Source organism: Chironomus tepperi, unplaced genomic scaffold, assembly GCF_022539635.2.
Source record: "Chironomus tepperi strain 1889 unplaced genomic scaffold, CSIRO-AGI_Ctep_v1 contig_85, whole genome shotgun sequence".
Taxonomy (NCBI): domain Eukaryota; kingdom Metazoa; phylum Arthropoda; class Insecta; order Diptera; family Chironomidae; genus Chironomus; species Chironomus tepperi.
This window is the reverse complement of record NW_027226207.1, coordinates 10274168-10293922: the sequence shown is the minus strand read 5'-3', so window position 1 is coordinate 10293922 and position 19755 is coordinate 10274168. Positions and strand designations below refer to the sequence as shown.

Sequence of the window (19755 nt, the reverse complement as noted above, 5' to 3'; positions counted from 1 at the left end):
GTCAATTAAGCGTTAACTAATTCGTATTTGAGCGAATAGTTATCGGTGGTATTTGAGCCATACAATTTATTCCATTTGAGGAATTGAAGTCAGTTTTTAGGAAGTTGAGAGGATTGTTGGATTTGAGTGATTTCTGGAAGTGGATATTCAAGGAATTTTATTGTGATGGAAGTTTTTAAGGATGGAAAGTTGAATCCAGAATGGATTAGTGAGGTCGATTTTGATGTCTAGAATTCAGCTTATTATTACCTGGAACGAAGATTAAGGGATGCAGTGCACTACAATGCAAGCTTCCGGTGAGAAGTGCTGAGTATTTACAGCCAACGACGGCAAAGTACGAGTTTAATCCTATGATGTTGTGTTTTTACGACCGCTGTTTATTTGAAATCACGTCAATTAATTAGCTTAAAGTCAAATGCTCTAACCTCACCAAAGAAAAAAATAGAAAACTAGTTAATTTAACTATTTTCTTACCAAAAAACAGACAGCTAAAATCTTTCAATTGCTCTTTAGTCACTCCACGAAGTACTTCAGCAGCTAAAACTCAATCAACAAAGCTTCCAATAAATTTTTTGAAAAATGTTCGCGAGTAGAAATGACGACGCGGAAACTTTGAAACGCTGAAATAAAATCAACCAAAAAACACCGAAATTCTGCTAATTTCAATATAGATTTATTTCAAGGCGTATCAGCTAACGTTTCACTATTAAAACATATAAAATAATTAATAAAAAGCATTAAATAAAGCAAAAATTGCTTACAAAAATTTAGTGCGTCTTCTCGCTTTCACGGTTAGTTTCAAGAGGGTTAAAACTATGAAATTATGCGAGGGGATTGAAACTTTATGAAAATGTGGTAATTTTCGTACGGATTCATCAAATTGAAAGCAAAAAGTACGTTAAACAATAAAATACGCGAAAAGTATGGAAATTAAGTGTGAAACTTAATTAAATTAATAACGCACGATGATAATCATTTAAATTCATAAAAATAATTCAAAAATGTAATCAACGTTATTGCTCAATCAATAACAAAATGAATAGATTGGGTTTGAGTTTAGGGAATTTATAGCCAGAATGCTGCAATTTTTAGCATGAGTCGGCTTATTTTGTGATGCTTCTAAACTGTCAACATATTAGTCTGGTTTATGAGCTTAACCTACTCCTTTAGTACCGCACCGCTTCAGCGAATTGGCATAGCCAGGAATGCACTATGGAGAGGTGGAAGAAGGTACTTGGATAGGATAGGCTGAAGCGCGTTGTACACCTGTATTACGCGTCACTACCTTTTGCAATTCACTCAGACGTTCTTTAAACGCGGCAATGGGCCCCTTGCGACCCAGCCAAGGAAGTAAGTTAAGTAATGAGCTCATGTTCCTACCATTTGAAACAATATAGTCGGAACCAGGAGGTTCAGATCAACTCGAGTCTCAAAGACAGAACGCGGAAGAATGACTCTAAATCAGTGGTGGACAGCATGTGTGCTGCGGCACGCTAGTGTACCCCAAAAGTTGATTGGAAATGCCATAAGAGTATGCCATGAGACGTATACCGTGTGCAGTTTCAGTTGAGGCTAACCACTAAAGTGTGCCGCAAAAATTAAAGGTTGCGCACAACTGTTCTAAATCCTCTAAACCTGACTAATAATAAAACGCAATAACCCGACGAGAACCTCCCCATCCCTTCATAATTCCAACATCCCTCCCACACTAAGTACCCAAAAGAATATTGAAAAGTAGGAAAATTGATTGAATCGATTGTTTCCCTTCAACCTTAAAGTTCAATCGTTACATCTTCATTTCCTTCCCTCCTCTAGTTCTGTTATCTCCATTTTTATACCACATTAATTGTGACCTCGACTCTTCCATCTCATCAATCTACTCTCTATCTCTTCTCACTATAAATATAATCTGTTGTATCAATTTATTCCTTCCTTTTCTTTTTTCCATATCCAATTTTTCTATACAAACAACACAACACATCTGTAACCGCCAACATCATCATCAATATGGACAACCAAACAGAGTGCCGATATTTGATTTAAAAGGCTTAAATCCTGGACAAGAATATGATATTATACTTACGGCAATCAATAAAAAGGGAAGATCATCACCATGTGTTATATCCGCCTACACATTAAAGATGCCGGAAAAGCATACAGATTTGGCACTGTCCGTGACGACAGCATTGATGCAAAAACGTGAAATATTAATGATGGTTGCAGGCAGTGTGATAGGAATAATTGTGATTGCATTGCTGATAACAATTGTAGCGAAAATGCGCGGATCACGACGGTTGGAATCGAAAGCAATGACAGCATCAAGTCTTCCATCACTTCCGTCGGCAAATGATAATGAAAATTGTGGGAATTTAGATCAACATCAGCATTATTTGCATCAAGAGTCGCCAGATAGTTCCGATAAAAATCCAGACATTATACCACACACGACATTAGAAGAATGGCAAGAGGCGAACCAAAAGCAGATTTATGGATCAATGCATTATCGAATTCCCACAGCATTTCCACCACCACAATCACACCTTCATCAACTACAGCCACAAACAGCTGCTTCGGCTGCAATAGCTTACAACAATCCCAACACTGCCAATGGCATGATTATTTATTCTGGCGCCACATTGGGTCGTCCTCATATGAATAATAATTTTAAGCGAATCGATTCTAATGGCATTTGTGCTCAGCAGGTGAGTTACAGCCTTTTTTTCTTTTTTTCATGCTGCATGACTACAATACATCAATATATATGTGTGTGGCTTAGTCTTATTATTTGAAAATCGATTTTCAAGCTCTGAATAACAAACTGAGATGTTGTTGCTTTACTTATGCCTTTACCATTCGTTATGATTTACAACTTCCTTTGACAATTTTTCATCTATAACATCAATAGATGTTGTTCTGCTTCGTTCCTTCTTTTCTTATTGTTCAGGTTTACTCACAAGACTGCCTTTATTTCTCACATTCGGATAGGAATTGTCTGAAGTTCATGTTGTGTCTATGACATGAAAATTTGTCTTGTGCTGAACATCTTGTATGGATATGGGGAAACATGTATCAATTTGACTAATGATTATATGCTGACTATCCTCATTCTCTCAAATTCATGTCTTATTATTATTATTTGCTTGCCTATCTGCCATTCCATGCCTGCCTCACTGTTCAACTTGTAATCAAATTTTGTACGCGCAATTTACATTCAATTTTATTCGAATAATTTATGTGAAAATTTAATTTTTTTTTTTGCTTCTCTTTCGCTTGCCTGAATCTTTTTCCATTTACATTTTTATTCCATATTTATGCTTCTTTCTCGTTCGATTTTACTTCCAATTCACCAAATTTCTACATGTATTTATTTCATTCTATAGTTTGATTTAGCATCGCCGCCATTACAGCAACATTACCAAAAGTATTATCTACAACAGCAACAGCAACATCATTCGATTAATACACAAACAACGGGTCTGGTGATTGCAAGCTATCAAACAGCACCATTAACAGGTTTAAATACAGCACAACAGCATACAACATTAGATAGATTTCCAACGCCTCCATCACCATCATTATTCGTATCTGCCAGCACAACTAATCCTGTTTGCAACTCTAATGAACCGGTAAGCATCCGAAAGATTTATTGTTACTGTTTCCACATCGTTGACTGTTTCCGCTAGCTGTTCAATGAATGAAGAATTTTTTTTTGTTTTATTTTATTTTATTAGCGCAATTTTCAATGGAAATACTGTTGTGGTAGTGGGTTGGATTTGTCTATTTGATTAGTGATTTGAATACAGCATTGATTCTTGTAGATGGCTGTAGTGTTTGGGAATATATGGGAATGTGGTGCTTATTGTGCTAGTTTTAGGAGATTAGAATTGATTGGGAAGTGATTTGTAAGTTTTTAGATCAGAGTTGCAATCTTTGACAGGCCAATGGAAACAGTCCATCTGTCACTGGTCGTTACCTGTTAGCTATTGACAGGTAGATTTCTTTTGTCTGTCACAGGTCTGACCTGTCGTAGGTCTCGCCTTTCAAAGAAATACCTAGACTTCTTGTCTTAAAACTGAAGATCAAACTTTAGAAGCTCTTAGAGTATGCTGTTGTATCTTACCAAGGGGCTTTGTCAAGGAAAACGTCGTTTTGGTTAAAAACTGGCTTTTGTCCACGTTATTGATCTTAACCACAGTTAAGGAAGGTAATAGTCCAGGAGGTTTTGATTTGCAATTGACCTTAGGTCTGATTTCATCGAATTTACCATCACGCCTTGGCCACGCCATGGAGTCACACTAAATTTTGTAGGGTTTGCCAAGATACCAAGATGCCCAGGCTTCAGCAGGCCAGCAGTTTCTATTGTTCAAGATGCGCATCCATGCTGTAGGCTGAGTTTTTTGCATCTCTGCATCTATGTGCATCTAGTTTTGGCAAACCCTAATATTCTACCTTTTCTACGCTTTGTACCTTACGGGCAGCATATAGGTTGAGAATAATGAAAGTATCAGATCCATGACAATCGTGGATATAAACTACAACACTAATTGACCTTCTTCCTCCTATTCCTTAACTAAATTAGATTTCATGACTAAATTAATCCAAAATTTTATAATTTCCGCAGTCTGTAAGCTCCTTAGTCCAAATAAATCAGACCAAAATATCCATAGACCCGAAAAATTAATTAGAAAAAAAAGTCACTATAGACATTTCGACTTAATCAAATAAATCTTCAATATGTTGATCAAAAATATTTCAATCATAAAAATACATTCCGGAATCATGCATTGATCCTATAATACCATCATAAGCTAAATTGGTTCTGAGTAATCCTTAAGATTATCTACTTAATATTTATATATGAATTTTCTATTATATGAAAGATGATTTGTGCTTTTTTTCTGAAGGCTTTTTAGAGATAAGTTTTTTTGTTGTATGAATATTTATCTCTACGCAGGATCCTTGGATAAATTGTTTTAAATGTCAAGATGTGCTGGAAAATTTTTTGTGACCTTTTGTTTGGGGTAAGAAGAATTCTGTCTATTGTCTGAATAGCTCTTATCGGTTAAGTGGGGTAGCGAAAAGACAGCAGTGACGAATTGGTTAGAGCGTCAGATAACCGACCTTAACAACTCGGGTTCGATCCCAGGTAAGGCTTAGTCGGATTTGGGTGCTTTTTCGCTGTTTCTTGGCACACCAACTTGATTTGTGTATTCGCGGTTGCGAATCTGACTTAGTGCAAGATTAGATTTATTTCCGACATCATGCTGGAGTCATGTCCATCTGGTGCCGGATTTTGAATCGATTAACCGGTTTGTGATGTTCGGGTTGATTGAAATAAGAGCTCAGCATTATGCCAATTGATTCAAGATGACTACGAGTCTTTTGGAATTTTGAAATCAATTTTCTAGCCGATAGAAGGGATTTTATGGATCATTATGAGATGCAGAAGTGAATTCAAGTGGATGGGGATTAGGAGGTCTGGCAACGGCCTTGATGTGAGGTGCTTGGGCTTGATAACTTCTAGCTTTAGTCATTGTGTTACTGGCTTTTATTTCATGTACTAATAAATTACAAATACCTTGACTTAACATGCAAAGAACAAGCTTTCATGGTACAGAATGACCACTACGGTACCTATAAGCGTCTCTTTGGTTGTTGGGGTTGAACAGCACACTGTGTTTGTCAGGGCATCACTTCGCCTTCGAATCAACGATAAGACGTGAAGTTGCCGTAACGAGGCCGTCACGATGGATTTTTGCTGCAAAAAATGCAATTTTCCCCAGCTCGGATATATTGAAATGTGCAGTATTTCCATTGAAATTGCGCCTTAATTTCCAAAATTCTTATTACTTGACTATCCAAATTTTCCACTCAATGCAATTCCTTACACTTTATTCACGTATCATTTGAACATTTTGCTTTAGTAATAAAAAAAAGTTATTCAATACATTACACTTCATATTCCACTTCCTCGTGCCATTCCTTATAAAAAAATTATTCAGTGCCAAAAAATTAAAATTTTTCCATTTTTTCTGTGTCTTTACATTTTCTAGCGATCGATTTTGAAGTCTACAATATCCGAAATACCCTATACACATAGTCAGCAAATGAGCAGTCACGAAACACCATTTTGAAATATTTTTACATTTTAATATGTATTGATAAATGGCTCACAGAACTACATGATGTACGGAGGAGCCTGCGAGATGGATGGATGAAACTTGAATCTCATCGTGAAAATTCAGAATCGATTGTTTCGGTAGACAGAAGATGAACAAGAAGAAGTCATTAAGGTTGTTAGACAAACATACGAAAAAAAAAAAAATACTTTTAAAGAAAAATAATAAAAAATTCATGAACATTTTTCAGAAAAAAATTGATTTTTTTTTTCTTCATCATTTGTCAAAATAAATTGTGTATCAGATTTTCATTTTCAGTGATGAATTGTGGATGTTGACCCGAAAGACACATTGTGTCAAATTGACGCATGATGTGTATATGAATCATTCTAATTTAGGTCACAAAATAGCGTTGCAATGAGGTCACGCAGATGTTGTATATTTGAAATTAAATTAGCCTAGTGCAGAATCTATGCCAGGCATGGCTATAGTCTTTAATGAGTGTTGTATGTATTTTTAAGGTAGGTTGATGTAAACGCATAATAAAGATGGCTCAATGGTCGTTAACAAGCAAAGAGACCGAAACAATGTTACTGTACCTAAAAAGCAGTCTCGTGCTATATTAGAAGGTGCAATACATTGCATATTCTATCGATAGCTAAGGGATCGTTCATTTATTACGTAACGCGCAAATACGAATTTTCGAAATCGCCGCACGGCCCCAAAGAGACTCTGTCGTTCTAAAAGGGGGGCTCTGTCGTCAAATGGCCGATTAAGTAAGACTAAGTAAGAAGTTCAAGGAGTGTGCTGCTTGGGACAATGAAAGCAAGTATCTAGAGATTTCTAAGAAGATTCTACATCGCAAGTGAAACTTGACCAGCTTTGACATGTCCTCAAGCAACACAATACACCGATCCGCATTTTTCATCATAAAAATGGGTCAAAATCAACCGTCGCGATGCTGTCAGGGCAACTTTATGTCTAATCTAGAGTTCGAAATTTGTATGAAAAAGTCAACATGAGTCGACTCGACTTCATATCAAATCCCGATCGACTTCGGGATCATATGGCTCATATATCGACGTAATACCACCCTAATGAACACATTGTGCTGTTCGGGATCTCTAAATCAATCTGTGCCCTTTGGAAATAAGAAGCCAAAATATTATTTAATATCTTTTATTTTCAGCATTCATCTTGATGTGATTGATTTCATGATAAACTTTTTTTTTATTATTGAAATATGAACATTTTTGGTCTTTTGTCATTTTATAACCTTTTTCAGTCACTGATGCAATAAAAAAGGTTTTCTTGGTAATAAAAAAAAAATTGTAATGAAAATTACGAAGAAAGTCGTTAATGTCATCAGCACTGGCATCTCTATATATATTCTTAGAAAATAAACATTTTAACTTTCAGTTGCAGGGTATAAATTGCGAATTTTATGAAAAAAGGACTTCAAGGCAAAGATGGAAGTTGTGATTGAGAAAATTATTGCAAAGATTTCAGACTGTAATTTTATGATATGAATGCTGTCGATGTCCTTTTTAATTTTGTTGGAGTTTTGTTTGGATAGTTGCTTTAATTGATAATGTTGCAGTGATGAATTTGAGCTGCTGATGAGTTGTGTTGAGGATTTTAAAGTGATTAGTCATTTAGGAGTGAAATCTGGGGAGAATTCTGATTTCGACCCTCAGTTCTCAGTCCTCTCTGTCTCTTCAGTTTCTGTCCTCTCAGTCCTCTCAGGTCCTCTCTATAACTGTCCTCTCTGTCAAATTAAAATCCTCACAGGTCTATCTCAATCCTCTCAGTCCTCAGTCCTCAGTCCTCAGAAGCGAAACTCCAAGAACCCTCGTAGTGTGCCACTCTTTTTAAATTCAAAATCCTCCAATAATCCGAAAATAACTACACCATAATTCGCTAATTGATTGATCATCCATAACTCAATATGCTATATATTATTGATAAATCTCAAACACCCTCTCATGGATCATACTTAAAAGTAATTAATTAATCAATCAATCAAATTACATTTGCTAATTAAGCATGTGAAAAAAAAAATAAAATTTTAAACGTTTAAAATTTCCATATTTTATTTTTTATTATATTTGCTGAATTATAATGTATATATTGATCCATAGCGTTAGATTAACAGCAATTTAAAATGATAATTAGAGGGTGTTGGAATTTTCACATCGTTGATTTGCAAAATTTATGGATAAAAAGAGTCAAAAGGGGTTACTGTTAGCTTCTGGTGACATTGTGGTGTGAATTATTCATTATAGCACCATATTTTAATTTGAATTTTAGGAAACCCGCACATATAGCAGAAAGCAGCTACTGCATAAATGGGTCAAAATCAGTGATGGGGTTCATCAGGGCAACTGAGTCTAACCGTTTATACTGCGACTGAGGACTGTGCCCAACAGAGAGGTCTTATAGGACTGAGAGCACTGAGCAGAATAATACAGCTCAATGCAGCTTACCGCATAAAAATGACAAAATCAGCCTTGACATCAATGCAACTATACGTCTAATCATTTATACGGTGACGTAATGTGCCCAGTATAGACCTTACTGTTAAATCGACGTAGGCAATAACACGTGTGACATCCAAAATCGTATACTGTACATACTTCCAGCACCACGTTCGATTAAAGATCAACTTCTATTTTCCAATCAATTCTTCATCCACAAATTGGCACTTTCTACACTTACAAATTCCATCAAACACCTTTAATCCAACTTCTATTTCCAACTCAATCAGAAATAACACCAACAGCAATATCAATTCCGAATCTATACCAGAACAGAAACTTTTTCCATAAAAATCCATTGTGTATAGAAAGTGAAATTCGATCTATAGCGTGACAGAGTTCGTTTGACGCATTAAATCAGCAACAGCTAATTGAATTAAACAGAAAAGTATTGTAATTGATTGAACATGTGACGTACGAAATTGTGCTTACTGAGGTTGAAGACATAAATTCCGAAAAGAACAAGGAAGAAAGAAATGTGTTCCAAAAAATAAAAGGATTAATTTACGAGTCTATACAAAAAAATTTCCTACTTCTTCTTATTTCCTTGTTATCGTTTTCATTTTCTATTTCATACCATACCTTTATTTGTTCTCACTCACTGTGTTCACGCCATTCCAGTTGATGACATTTTTCCTTTTTTTCCTTTTTCAAGTTGTCGGGATTTTTCTAGGATTAGAGGCGAATAAGTGTGCAGAATGTCGTTGATTAAGGAATTCTGTAGAATTATTGCAGGATTCGATTGTCGAGGGCCATCCATGACTTCAGATTAGGCTTTAGATCAATTTGGTGGATGTCATGATGAAGACTGACAGGCAGATCAACTTACAACTAGCCCTGAAAGATCCATGGCGTAGACACGACAAAAAGCAGTGTCCACAGGAGTTTTTGGGTAAATTCAGTCAGAACCCATCCCGAATGGTCAAAAAAACCTTAAAATTAATCATCAACTGGACATTAACTTGCCATCAACTAGTTGTAACGTAATTGTGTCCACTCGAGCACTATTAGATTTGGGAACACTATTAACTTCCGAGTTTAACTTTGATGTTATCTGGGTAAGCTTTCTCATTCCAATGGCTGTCAATTCCTAACCAACTTGACCATTGCCGCTTTTTTGATGCTTCATACTTTGCCACTTTTTCGACTCTGCTGTAGAGTCCTTAACAATCCAAACTGACGGAAGACTGGATGTTTTCTTTTGGCAGCACTAGACCTACATGCATTCCAGCCAGATTAGTTAGTCTGTAAGCACGATTGAATGATTACTGTACTCTTAAATGAAGCTTTAAGGTAGCATGGAGCCTAACACGTTATAAATCATTTTCGCCGATGCCGTACCTGGTATCATCCAGGATAGACACATTTTTAAGTACTACAGCCATCAATGGAATTCGAACCACTTACCCTCAAATTTCCACAAATACTTGTGGAATTGCCCACAAATGCTTAAAATCAGCAAACCCAAACAATCTTAAACTGCGTCTAATCCCCTTAAAATCCTAAAAAAGTCCACCCATACTTCCAAATATGTAGGCAGAAGTCTTTTGGCACAAAAAAAATTTTTTTCTCGCCTTCCTACTTCTTCTTTTGTTCCTTTTGTTTATTGTCTTGAAAGGTGGTGTCGCCTATAATTAATAGCTTGATATTTTAACAAGGCATATCCAACAAGCAAATAGGCCATAACAAGGCAGCTAATCCTTGACTAAAGAATAGAGCAACAAAAAAAAGGCATTAAATAAAATTTTTTATGTCCCCCAAAAAAATTCCTTCTTGCTTATTTGTCGGTGTAGTTTATGTCTAGTGTAAAAGTAAGCAGCATAACATTGTTAATTAATTAAAATCCACAGAATGTTCAGCAAGTACGCACTCAACAACAATATTTACAACATGAATTGATCACGATAGTCGCTTAATGTTGAGTCATATTTTGAGTTTATGACATGAAAAGGTTGTATGTGATGTGATTAAAGGAAGCAATATATACAGCAAGTACATAAAACCGACAGTGGCAATAAAGAGCAGCATGAGGAAAATTAATTGCTATATAATGTAGATGAAGGAAGAAGAGCTGATGTTGATGTTGTAATATTTTATTAAAAATCTTCGAATTCAATGTCTCCCTACTTTATGCTGCTTTATTCTCATGTGTAGCTCTTTATTGCCATTGAACGTGGATAAATTTTTTTACTCACATATACACGAATTCGAACTTTTTTTTTTCTTTTGGTAATTTTTCACGTAAATAATTGTTTGGGGATTAGAAGCTGTGTAGCAGACAGCGACTGCATACATCTTGTTAATTAAATGGAATTTTTTATATTTGAAGTGGATTTTAGGATGATCGTGTTTATGAATTTTGTAATGAAAGTTTTAGGAGTATGAGTTTGAGTATGAATAAGTCTACGGCTGACGCTGACGCTAAGGCTGATACTGAGGCTGAAGCTGAGGTTGAGGCTAAAGCTGAGTCTAAGGCTGAGGTTGAGATTGAGACTGACACTGAGGCTTAGGTTAAAGCTGAAACTGAGGCTGAAATTGAGTCTGACGCTGATGCTTAGACTAAGACTGAGACTAAGACTGAGACTGAGACTGAGACTGAGACTGAGACTGAAACTGTTGCTGAAGACAGAGACTGATGGTTATTCTGAGGCTGAAGCTGAGACTGAGACTGAAGTTGAGGTTGAGGCTGAGGCTGAGACTGAGGTTAAGATTATAGCTGAAGCTGATGCTGAGGCCAAAGCTGAGGCTGAAGATAAAGTTGAAACTGATGTTGATGCTATGGCTGTGAATGATGACTGAAGCTGAGGTTGAGGTTGATTCTGAAGCTGAGGTTGAGGCTTAGATTGAGACTCAGGTTGAGGCTTAGAAGTTGAGGTTGAGGCTGAGGCTGAAGCTGATTATGAGGCTGAGTCTGAGGCTGAAGCTGAGGTATGAGGCTGAGGCTGAAGCTAATTATAAGGCTGAGACTGAAGCTGAGTACGAAGCTGAGTACTGAAGCTGAGTATGAAGCTGATGCTGAAGGCTGATGTTGAGGCTGAGCCTTACGCCTGAGGTTGAGACCGAAGTTGATGTTGATGTTGAGGTTCGGGCTGATGTTGATGCTGAAGCTGAGGTTGAGGTTAAAGCTGAAGCTGAGGTTGAAGCTGAGGCTGAGGCTAAGGTTGAATCTGAGGCTGAGGCTGAAGCTAATGCTGATGCTGAGGATGAGGGTGAGGCTGAGGCTGAGCCTAAGGTTGAGGTTTGGGCTGACACTGAGGCTGATGCTGAGGCTGAGTAATGAGGCTGAGTTTGATGTTAAAGCTGAGGCTGAAGGCTACTTGAGGCTGAGGTTGATGTTGAGCTGAAGATTAGGAGGCTTAGATTGAGGTACTGATGACTGAGGATGAGACTAACTCATCACTGAGCATACACTCTCAAGCTTCCAATCCTGAACTTCCCATATCAATTAACAAAACAATTCAATTTTTTTTGTCATCATACATATATACATACATCTATACGACAATTATTATTTCCTATTGTTAACAAAATTTATCTGCAATAATAGGGTCGTGCCTCTCATACATAAACAGGTATAACGACAAAAGTATTTATTTCGCATACAAAATTGCCATTATATATTAAACAATGAAGACAATAAAATTAATTATTAATTAATACAAAGATATTATTGACACTAGATTGTTTATGAACATGAAAAATTAATGGGGGATGAAAATATGGGAGGTGGAAAAAAGTTGTGGATGTCATTATGGGGAGGATATGAGGATATTTATAGAACAGATGGATATTAACACATAATAAAGGAGATTGTTGTGACTTTGAGTTTTGTTATTGTTTTGTTGTGTTTGGATATTAATGTGAATATGAGGATATAGTCATGCATGTAAGCATATCCACAACTATAAAGCTACAAACAACACAAAAGTGCCTCAAGTTGCCGGAAAATTTTCAAAAAAAAACTCAAATTTTTCTTCATTATTTTGTAACTTTGTCCATAAAGGATGCAAGAATCTTACAGCACAAAGCATCTTATGCACATAAATTCATTTAGAAATCTTCATGTCCGAAACAAGAAAACTCAATTATTCATGCAAACTACACAATCAATTTCCTTAAAGCTAAAAGGAAAAATTCAATAAATCCTTTTTAAGTTCACATGAATTATTCAATTATCTTCAAAATTTAAGACTAAGCACAACAGACAATAATAAAATTTAATTAAGAAAATTTTTTCAGGAAGACTGAAAAGTCTTTTGCCTTTTCTTCATTGTTATGTTGTTAAGTAAAGTCAAGGGATGGAAGGTTTTGTGTGGTTAATGAGGCTGTTAAGTAATGTTGTGGCTATTGTTCCTGTTTTTCTAGCTATCCTTCAAGTTGCACTTGCATCTTAGAAAGAGGCTGTTCATAGAGACAGTGTAGCACTTGGTATTATCAATTGACAAAGGCCAGTCAGCAGAAGCTTTGGAGTTTGAGACGTCAACTATGAGAGATCCATGAGTCACAGCTGATCTGTACGGCCATCGAAGTAAGTAAGTCAGTAAGGAACTTCAAGTTGGTGATTTGATCCTTAATCCAACGTTGCCCAGAGCTCAAATTTAGTCTTGATCTCAAGTACATTAATTTATTAAAGTATCTAAAGTTCTTAAAATACATGAGCTTGGCTTAAGTGACCAGTAAAGACTTAAGGACCGGGAAAGAAAGTGAGCTGGTGCTGATTTAGCGACATACTTGGAATACAATGGCATCTCAACGTACCCTAATCGGGTATTGTGGCCAATTAGATGATTTATTATTTGACTAAGTTTTTGGACGACTACTCGGTTCATTCCACAGGCTATTAGGATAATAATTGCCAAAGGTAAACAATTAGTAGTTTTAACTAAAGTCGTTCCGAGTCATCTCAGTCATCTCTACTCGATCACTAAAATGACCTGTCGTCGATTTTATTGTTTTTTGATACTGGCCAGAACTGAACATTTACCTCTGAAAAAGTTTGAAAGAAATAACCCAGCTGTAATGATTATCAATTTCAACGTCATCAAGATAGTAACAGGATTTGAATGACTAGGCTGGATGGCAAAAGAAAGAAGAGCAAGTGTAGACACATAAGCTTGCCTTATTGTCTTATATGATCTGCTACCCATTGGTATTAAGAATTGTTGCATCCGTTCCTTATTGGTATATCCAATAGTCTTCTTTTTTGTACTAGAAGAGATGTGTAGCCGATCCTAGACAGGAACAGAAGGACCTGTTGATAAAAGCCACTGCTTTATTTTGGGCCCTTTTTCAGCAGATAATGTTGAAACAATAGAGAACTAATCATTTCTTCTTTTCATCGTTCCTTTTGAACTAATTAACATTACCATCCTAATTCTACGTCATCAAGTCTCCATCCCTAAATATCCCTAATTTTAATGCTAACAGGATTTGAATGAAAACTCAATAGAGTAAGATGGCAAAAGAAAGAAGAATCAAGGAAGAAGAAGAAAGAAAAAAATTAACAAGTACTGAAATTAAATAAATAAGCTTGCCTTATTGTCTTATATGAGAGTAAAAGGATTAGAAAAGCTGCTAGAATTTTAATATAAAGTTGTTGGTTTTCTTAATTAAAGCAAGAGAACTAAAATCGGTCGGTAAGGGTCTGGCATTGTTGCATTTTCATTAAGATTCCTTCCCTTATTGGTATATCCAATAAGTTGGTTTTTTTTGTCATTATTGCAACGAGATGTGTACACATAAAAGCCAGCACACAGACTCCTTCTCACATAATATAATTTACGGAATAAACGAACGAAAAGCTTTAAAGGCCAATTGATAAAAGCCAAGAGTGTAGCTGGATTTGCTTAAATGGATTTTTTATTAGGATATCTTCTTATTCCATAGTTTTCAGCAGATGATAATGTTGAAACAATAGAGATGAAAATTCTATTGAGAATTTCTTCTTTTCATCGTCGTCTTCCTCCCTCCTTGAACTTTATTCTACTTTTTTGTGTGTTTTTTTTTCACAAGTACATTTTTGAATTTTAAATGATAATGCAGAATCGCCGATTATGTTGAGACGTTAAATAATTTTAATGCAAAATTCATGTTTTCTTTCTCCTTTAACAGATTCCCTCCTTGAAATTTGCTCCTTTTCAATGAGATCCTTGGGTGGAATTTTGTGAGATTTTTTGGGAATAAAACTATTATTATTTGGATTATTGCAAGCTTATTGTATACAATCTGATGAGTCTTTGGACTAGTATTTCTCATACTTGATGCATATCTTAACGTGTTAAAGTGAACAGGGTTCGATGGGCAGGACATGTTATTAGAAGACCTGATAGGAAGCTCCTTTAAGAAAAGTCTTTAAGTCTGACTTTGTGGATGGCAAAAAATCACGTGGTCGTCTAAAGAGCTCATGGAAGGAAGCTCAATGTCGGGTCTGGAATCTGAAAATCCCGGTAAAGTCCCCTCATGAGTCTCAAAAATTTCCCGGGACCGGGATTTCGGGAAAGCATAGATAGACATATTAAAGAGACAGCATAACGGACCATTTCGTATTAGCAGCCACCAGGTACGAGCTTCGATTAGTGACAGGTTATTTGAAGACTTGCGCTGGTTTTGCTATTAAGTGTTCGAATTCGGGATTCCTAAAAACTGCAGCCCTGCGCATCTAAAATCAGGTTTGTGGTTCTTCGAACGAACCCTAATTAAATCCATAGAATCTGACAAAAGTCTTCCTCACAACTGTCTACTTGATTTTTTATTCGATTTTCTTTACTTTTTGTTCTTGAAGATTTAAACTCATTTATTTTGCTGTTTTTTTTTTGAAAAAAATTCAATTAAATTTAAATGATATTGATAAGTAGGAAAGCAAGTAAGTAAGATGAATGAACTTTTTCCCAATAGATTGTGCTATTACTGAACTTTTTTCCCATTTCTCCATCCACCAAAAAAAAAGATCATTTAATTTTCAATATGTACTATCGAACTGTTTAAATCTCTTAAAATATATACTTCCATATAATCGTGACCTTAAACGATGTTTTATAGCTTTATATTGATTTTAGTTCGTGACCTTACTGGATCTTGTTTTTATTGAATTACTTTTTGTCTATCTTATGCTCAGTTGGAGGATATTCTTTTTATCGTGAAAGATGAGATCCAGTAAGGTGTTTAGGGAACTGGAGGATTTTTTTTCCCGGGGTGACTGGAGATAAATGACTTCCGGGTTTTTTGAAAAACCATTGGTCGATTTTAGAAATCGGGACGCTTTTGGCGTGGAGGATGGAATTTCAAGGGTGTGAATTTGGTTAGTTTCAGGTAATCTTCCCCTGGGATGAATTTTGAATGTTTTTGGAATTTTGCGGCATTTTTTCATATCAAGCTGGATATTATGGAATCTTAATAATGTAAATTCATGACTATTACACTTGGTTATGCTCCTAAACTTAGAAAAATGCCTATCCTTAGAGAAAGCATTAGAATTGGCAGTGTTGTCGATCAATAAAGTGTCAGGTTCCTACTTTACTTCCTTACTTCCTTGAAGAAGGCGCACGAGGGCCTATTGTCACATTTAGAGATCGTCAGAAGCTGGATCTGTCGTTAGATAACTTCTGGACAATTTCTAATTCCCAGCACTTCTGCATTGTTGCTCACACATTAATCCCATGAGCTGCTCTTTGGTCAGTTTCCTACTTTAATTTGCCTTTTTTCATCTCAATCAAAGCCAAATCTAGTCGAGTTTGGATGCTCGAGCAGCATTAGCTTCAGTTTAATAGATTCCAATGATCTACGATTCCTATTCGCTGTCTCCAGTCACACCAACTCAATTTAAGTACTCATGACACTACATTGTATCGATATGTCCTACTCATATAACTGTATACTTAATTACTAACTTCGCAGTAAGCCAACGCTAAGCTAACTCATTTTGTAATAAGCAGAGCCTCCTGCTCCACTATGTAGAGCTAAGCTAGACCCACATGTATAGATTTGGACATCAATCGTCACCTTTCCAGATCACAGATGACATAGGTCAATCACGACTCTTGAAAAAAGGCCAGCTCAACGTGCGGACAGAGAATTTGTACAAACTAGGTGACAGAGCCTGCAACAGAGTCAGATGGAAAGCCTTTTGTTGTAACCTAAGCTCCAAATAGGAACATAGTTGCAGTAAATCACATCTCAATCAACACTCCATCAAAGCTACTTTTCCTGTTCCTAAATTGCCTTTACCATCATATGATGAATATCCCTCAATAACACAAATTCCACTCTAGTTTAACACAACAACCAATAAATTTACAGCAATAACCTCTTAAAAATAGCACACAAATGATTTTAGTCATCCAAAGTTCCATCAGAACCTCTACAAAGCAACATACAACAAAACGACAAACTAAGTGCCTCATACAATATACTTAAAAATAAATTTTCATTCACATGGCATATTTATTGATGTTTATTTTTTTCAATGAACGAAACTTTGTTCCTTCTTCTTTTATTATTCCAAAAAAAAAAGTAAATTTTATTATAATGATGGCATTAAGGAGCAGCAAATTGGTCCCCAACACACTGTATGTATAGTCACAATATTTTCTTTTTTTGTGCGATGCTTATTCCGCTTCCTCGCCTTGCTTCTCTCTCTTTTTATATCGAAATTGATATCCAATATTCATATTTCTTTACGCATTATAACAATAGCGAATTTGCTATTGGAAAAAAGTGAACATTTTCTGTCTCTTTATGGGGAGAGGTTTTCAGGGGATGGGAACTTTTTGGTGGAGTTTTGGTAGGAATTGACTTGGAATTTACAGAAATTTGGAAAGATATTGTGCGAAATTTGAGAGGATTTTGGGCAAATTCGAGAGAATTTAGAGGAAAATTAGAGAAATGAAGCGCAAATTGAGAGCTGATAGGCAAATTAAAGAGAATTTAGGCAAATTAGTGAGAATTGAGAATTGAGAGACAAATTAGAGAGAATTGGACGGCAAATTGGGGAAATTTGAGATCTGAGAGGCGAATTAGAGAGAATTGAGAACTGAGAGGCAAATTAGTGAGAATTGAGAGGCAAGTCGGAGAGAATTGAGAACGAGAGGCAAATTGGAGAGAATTGAACGGCAAATTGGAGAGAATTGAGAACTGAGAGGCAAATTAGAGAGAATTGAACGGCAAATTGGAGAGAATTGAGAACTGAGAGGCAAATTAGAGAGAATTTAGAGGCAAATTAGAGAGAATTTAGAGGCAAATTGAAGAGAATTGAGAACTGAGAAACAAATTGGAGAGGATTGGGAGTCAAATCAGAGAAAATTGAAGGAAAATTCACAAAATTGAGAATTAAGGACTCTCCATCACCACCCCTTGAACCTCCAAAATTGTCTCTTCACTTCAAGCTTTCCCATTCAACACCAGTCGAAACTCCAACACCTCAAATACAGCAACAACAATTTCTTTATTCTATTTCATTTCAACGCACAATATTCCGTTCGAATTTTTTTATATATCGCAATAAATTTTCATCAATAGCGTTAGCAATGAGGCAAAGTGAAGGCAACAAAAAAAAAATGTTGAATATAAAAGAGGAATTGAATAAAGCTCATCGGCGTACGTATAAACGTACAAAATATATATAAAATAAAGCAAAACATGTTGGTAGCAATACTTCAATAAATCAATGTAAAAAAATCCTTCCGAATTGAATTGCGACGGGGTTTTTTTGTGTGCGCTTCTTCTCGTTTAGCTTGCGGATGAATATAAAAATTCAGTATTTGAAAAAAGAGAAGGAAATGAAATGAAATCAAATGGAGACGAGTTAAGACAATAAAATTTTCGTTTCTTTCAATTCTCAATTACATTAGAATCTTATCGATTGGCAGATGCTTGAAGGATATGTCGGGGAAAATCATGACGACAATGATGATGATGAAGGAGGGGGTAGGTTGGATTTATGAAGTAAAATGTCTTGCGGGGGATAAATTTCCAATTTTCATTTCTTTACTTTCTCTTTTGAAATTGCATTAATGGATTTAGATAAGGGAAAATTAGTTGAAGCTGTTCGCATTTTCTTTTCTAAATTTATTAGCGTATGCTTACTTTATATTGGCTTTATTACGCTTTTACTTCAAAATCATATTATGTTACAGTTAAATTTTCGTCGCATTTTAGTCTGATGGGTTTGATCAAAAGATAAGCCATGAACTTCCATTAAATAATGTTTTAAGGAAATTGTGGGGAATTTTGGAATTTTTATGTAGATTTAAGTGGTAGAAGTGTAGAAGTGTAGGCAGTATGAGAAGGAAAAGTACCAGAATTACGGCAAACAAACCATGGCCAAGCGGGGCCAAGGTAGTGCGTAGAATTGTAAGATAATAAAAGGATGGCAGCTCCACAATCACATCAAGAATAGTTAAATTTACAATCTACCAGCACCAAACCCAATATGAACTAAGAAAGCCACAGAACGCTAACAGGACAACTTGGTGGTGAGTCACGACCAAAATCGAACATGGTAAGTGATTTATTGCACTTATTTTGACGATACACTTGTTTGCCGCTGCTCAGAGTATGAACATCACTACTTAATGGAACCATGTTCCGACTTTGAGCCTATTTTGCTACAAAAGACTTTCCATCTGACTCTTTTGCTGGTCGAATCACAAAGCATGTACAAATTCTTAGTTTTGACCTCTAACTGGCATTTCTTCATTACTGTTCTACGCCATGTTGCTCTTAGGAGCAACTGGATGCCTTTTCCTTGTAGAATAACACTACATTAAGCTATCACAAACTAGTTTTAGTTTCATTTAGTTAGTGACGAGCCCCAAAACCAATTTTAAGCATTTTACATTAGCAATTTTTCGGTGAGAAAATTTGACTGAGTAGCTTTAAATCAGTGGCTGGGCAACCTGTGAGCCGCGATACACTAGAATTGAATTTTTGTAGAAATGTCAAGTGCAATTTCGATCCAGACTTACCACCAAAGTGTGCCCCGCAAAACAAAAGGTTCCCTCACTCTTGCTTTAATTCCCCTTTTTTACACCAACCAATAATTCATAATGAATCTTCCCTATTGACTCTTGATCTAGATATCATGCCAAACAATATCCTATTTC

At 35.9% G+C, this 19755-nt stretch overlaps 1 protein-coding gene across 2 annotated transcripts in view; it reads left to right on the top strand.

Annotated features, from left to right (window-relative positions):
* LOC139086228 (neural cell adhesion molecule 1-A-like) overlaps positions 1-6345 on the top strand; it is a 50939-nt gene extending 44594 nt beyond the window's left edge. For both annotated transcript variants that reach the window (XM_070634614.1, XM_070634615.1), the window contains exons 9-11: positions 2024-2702; positions 3381-3626; positions 6054-6345. In XM_070634614.1, coding sequence (XP_070490715.1) covers positions 2024-2702; positions 3381-3626; positions 6054-6134 — 1006 coding nt within the window. In that variant the 3' untranslated portion in view covers positions 6135-6345. The remainder of the gene's footprint in view (positions 1-2023; positions 2703-3380; positions 3627-6053) is intronic.
* The last annotated feature ends 13410 nt before the right edge of the window (positions 6346-19755 follow it).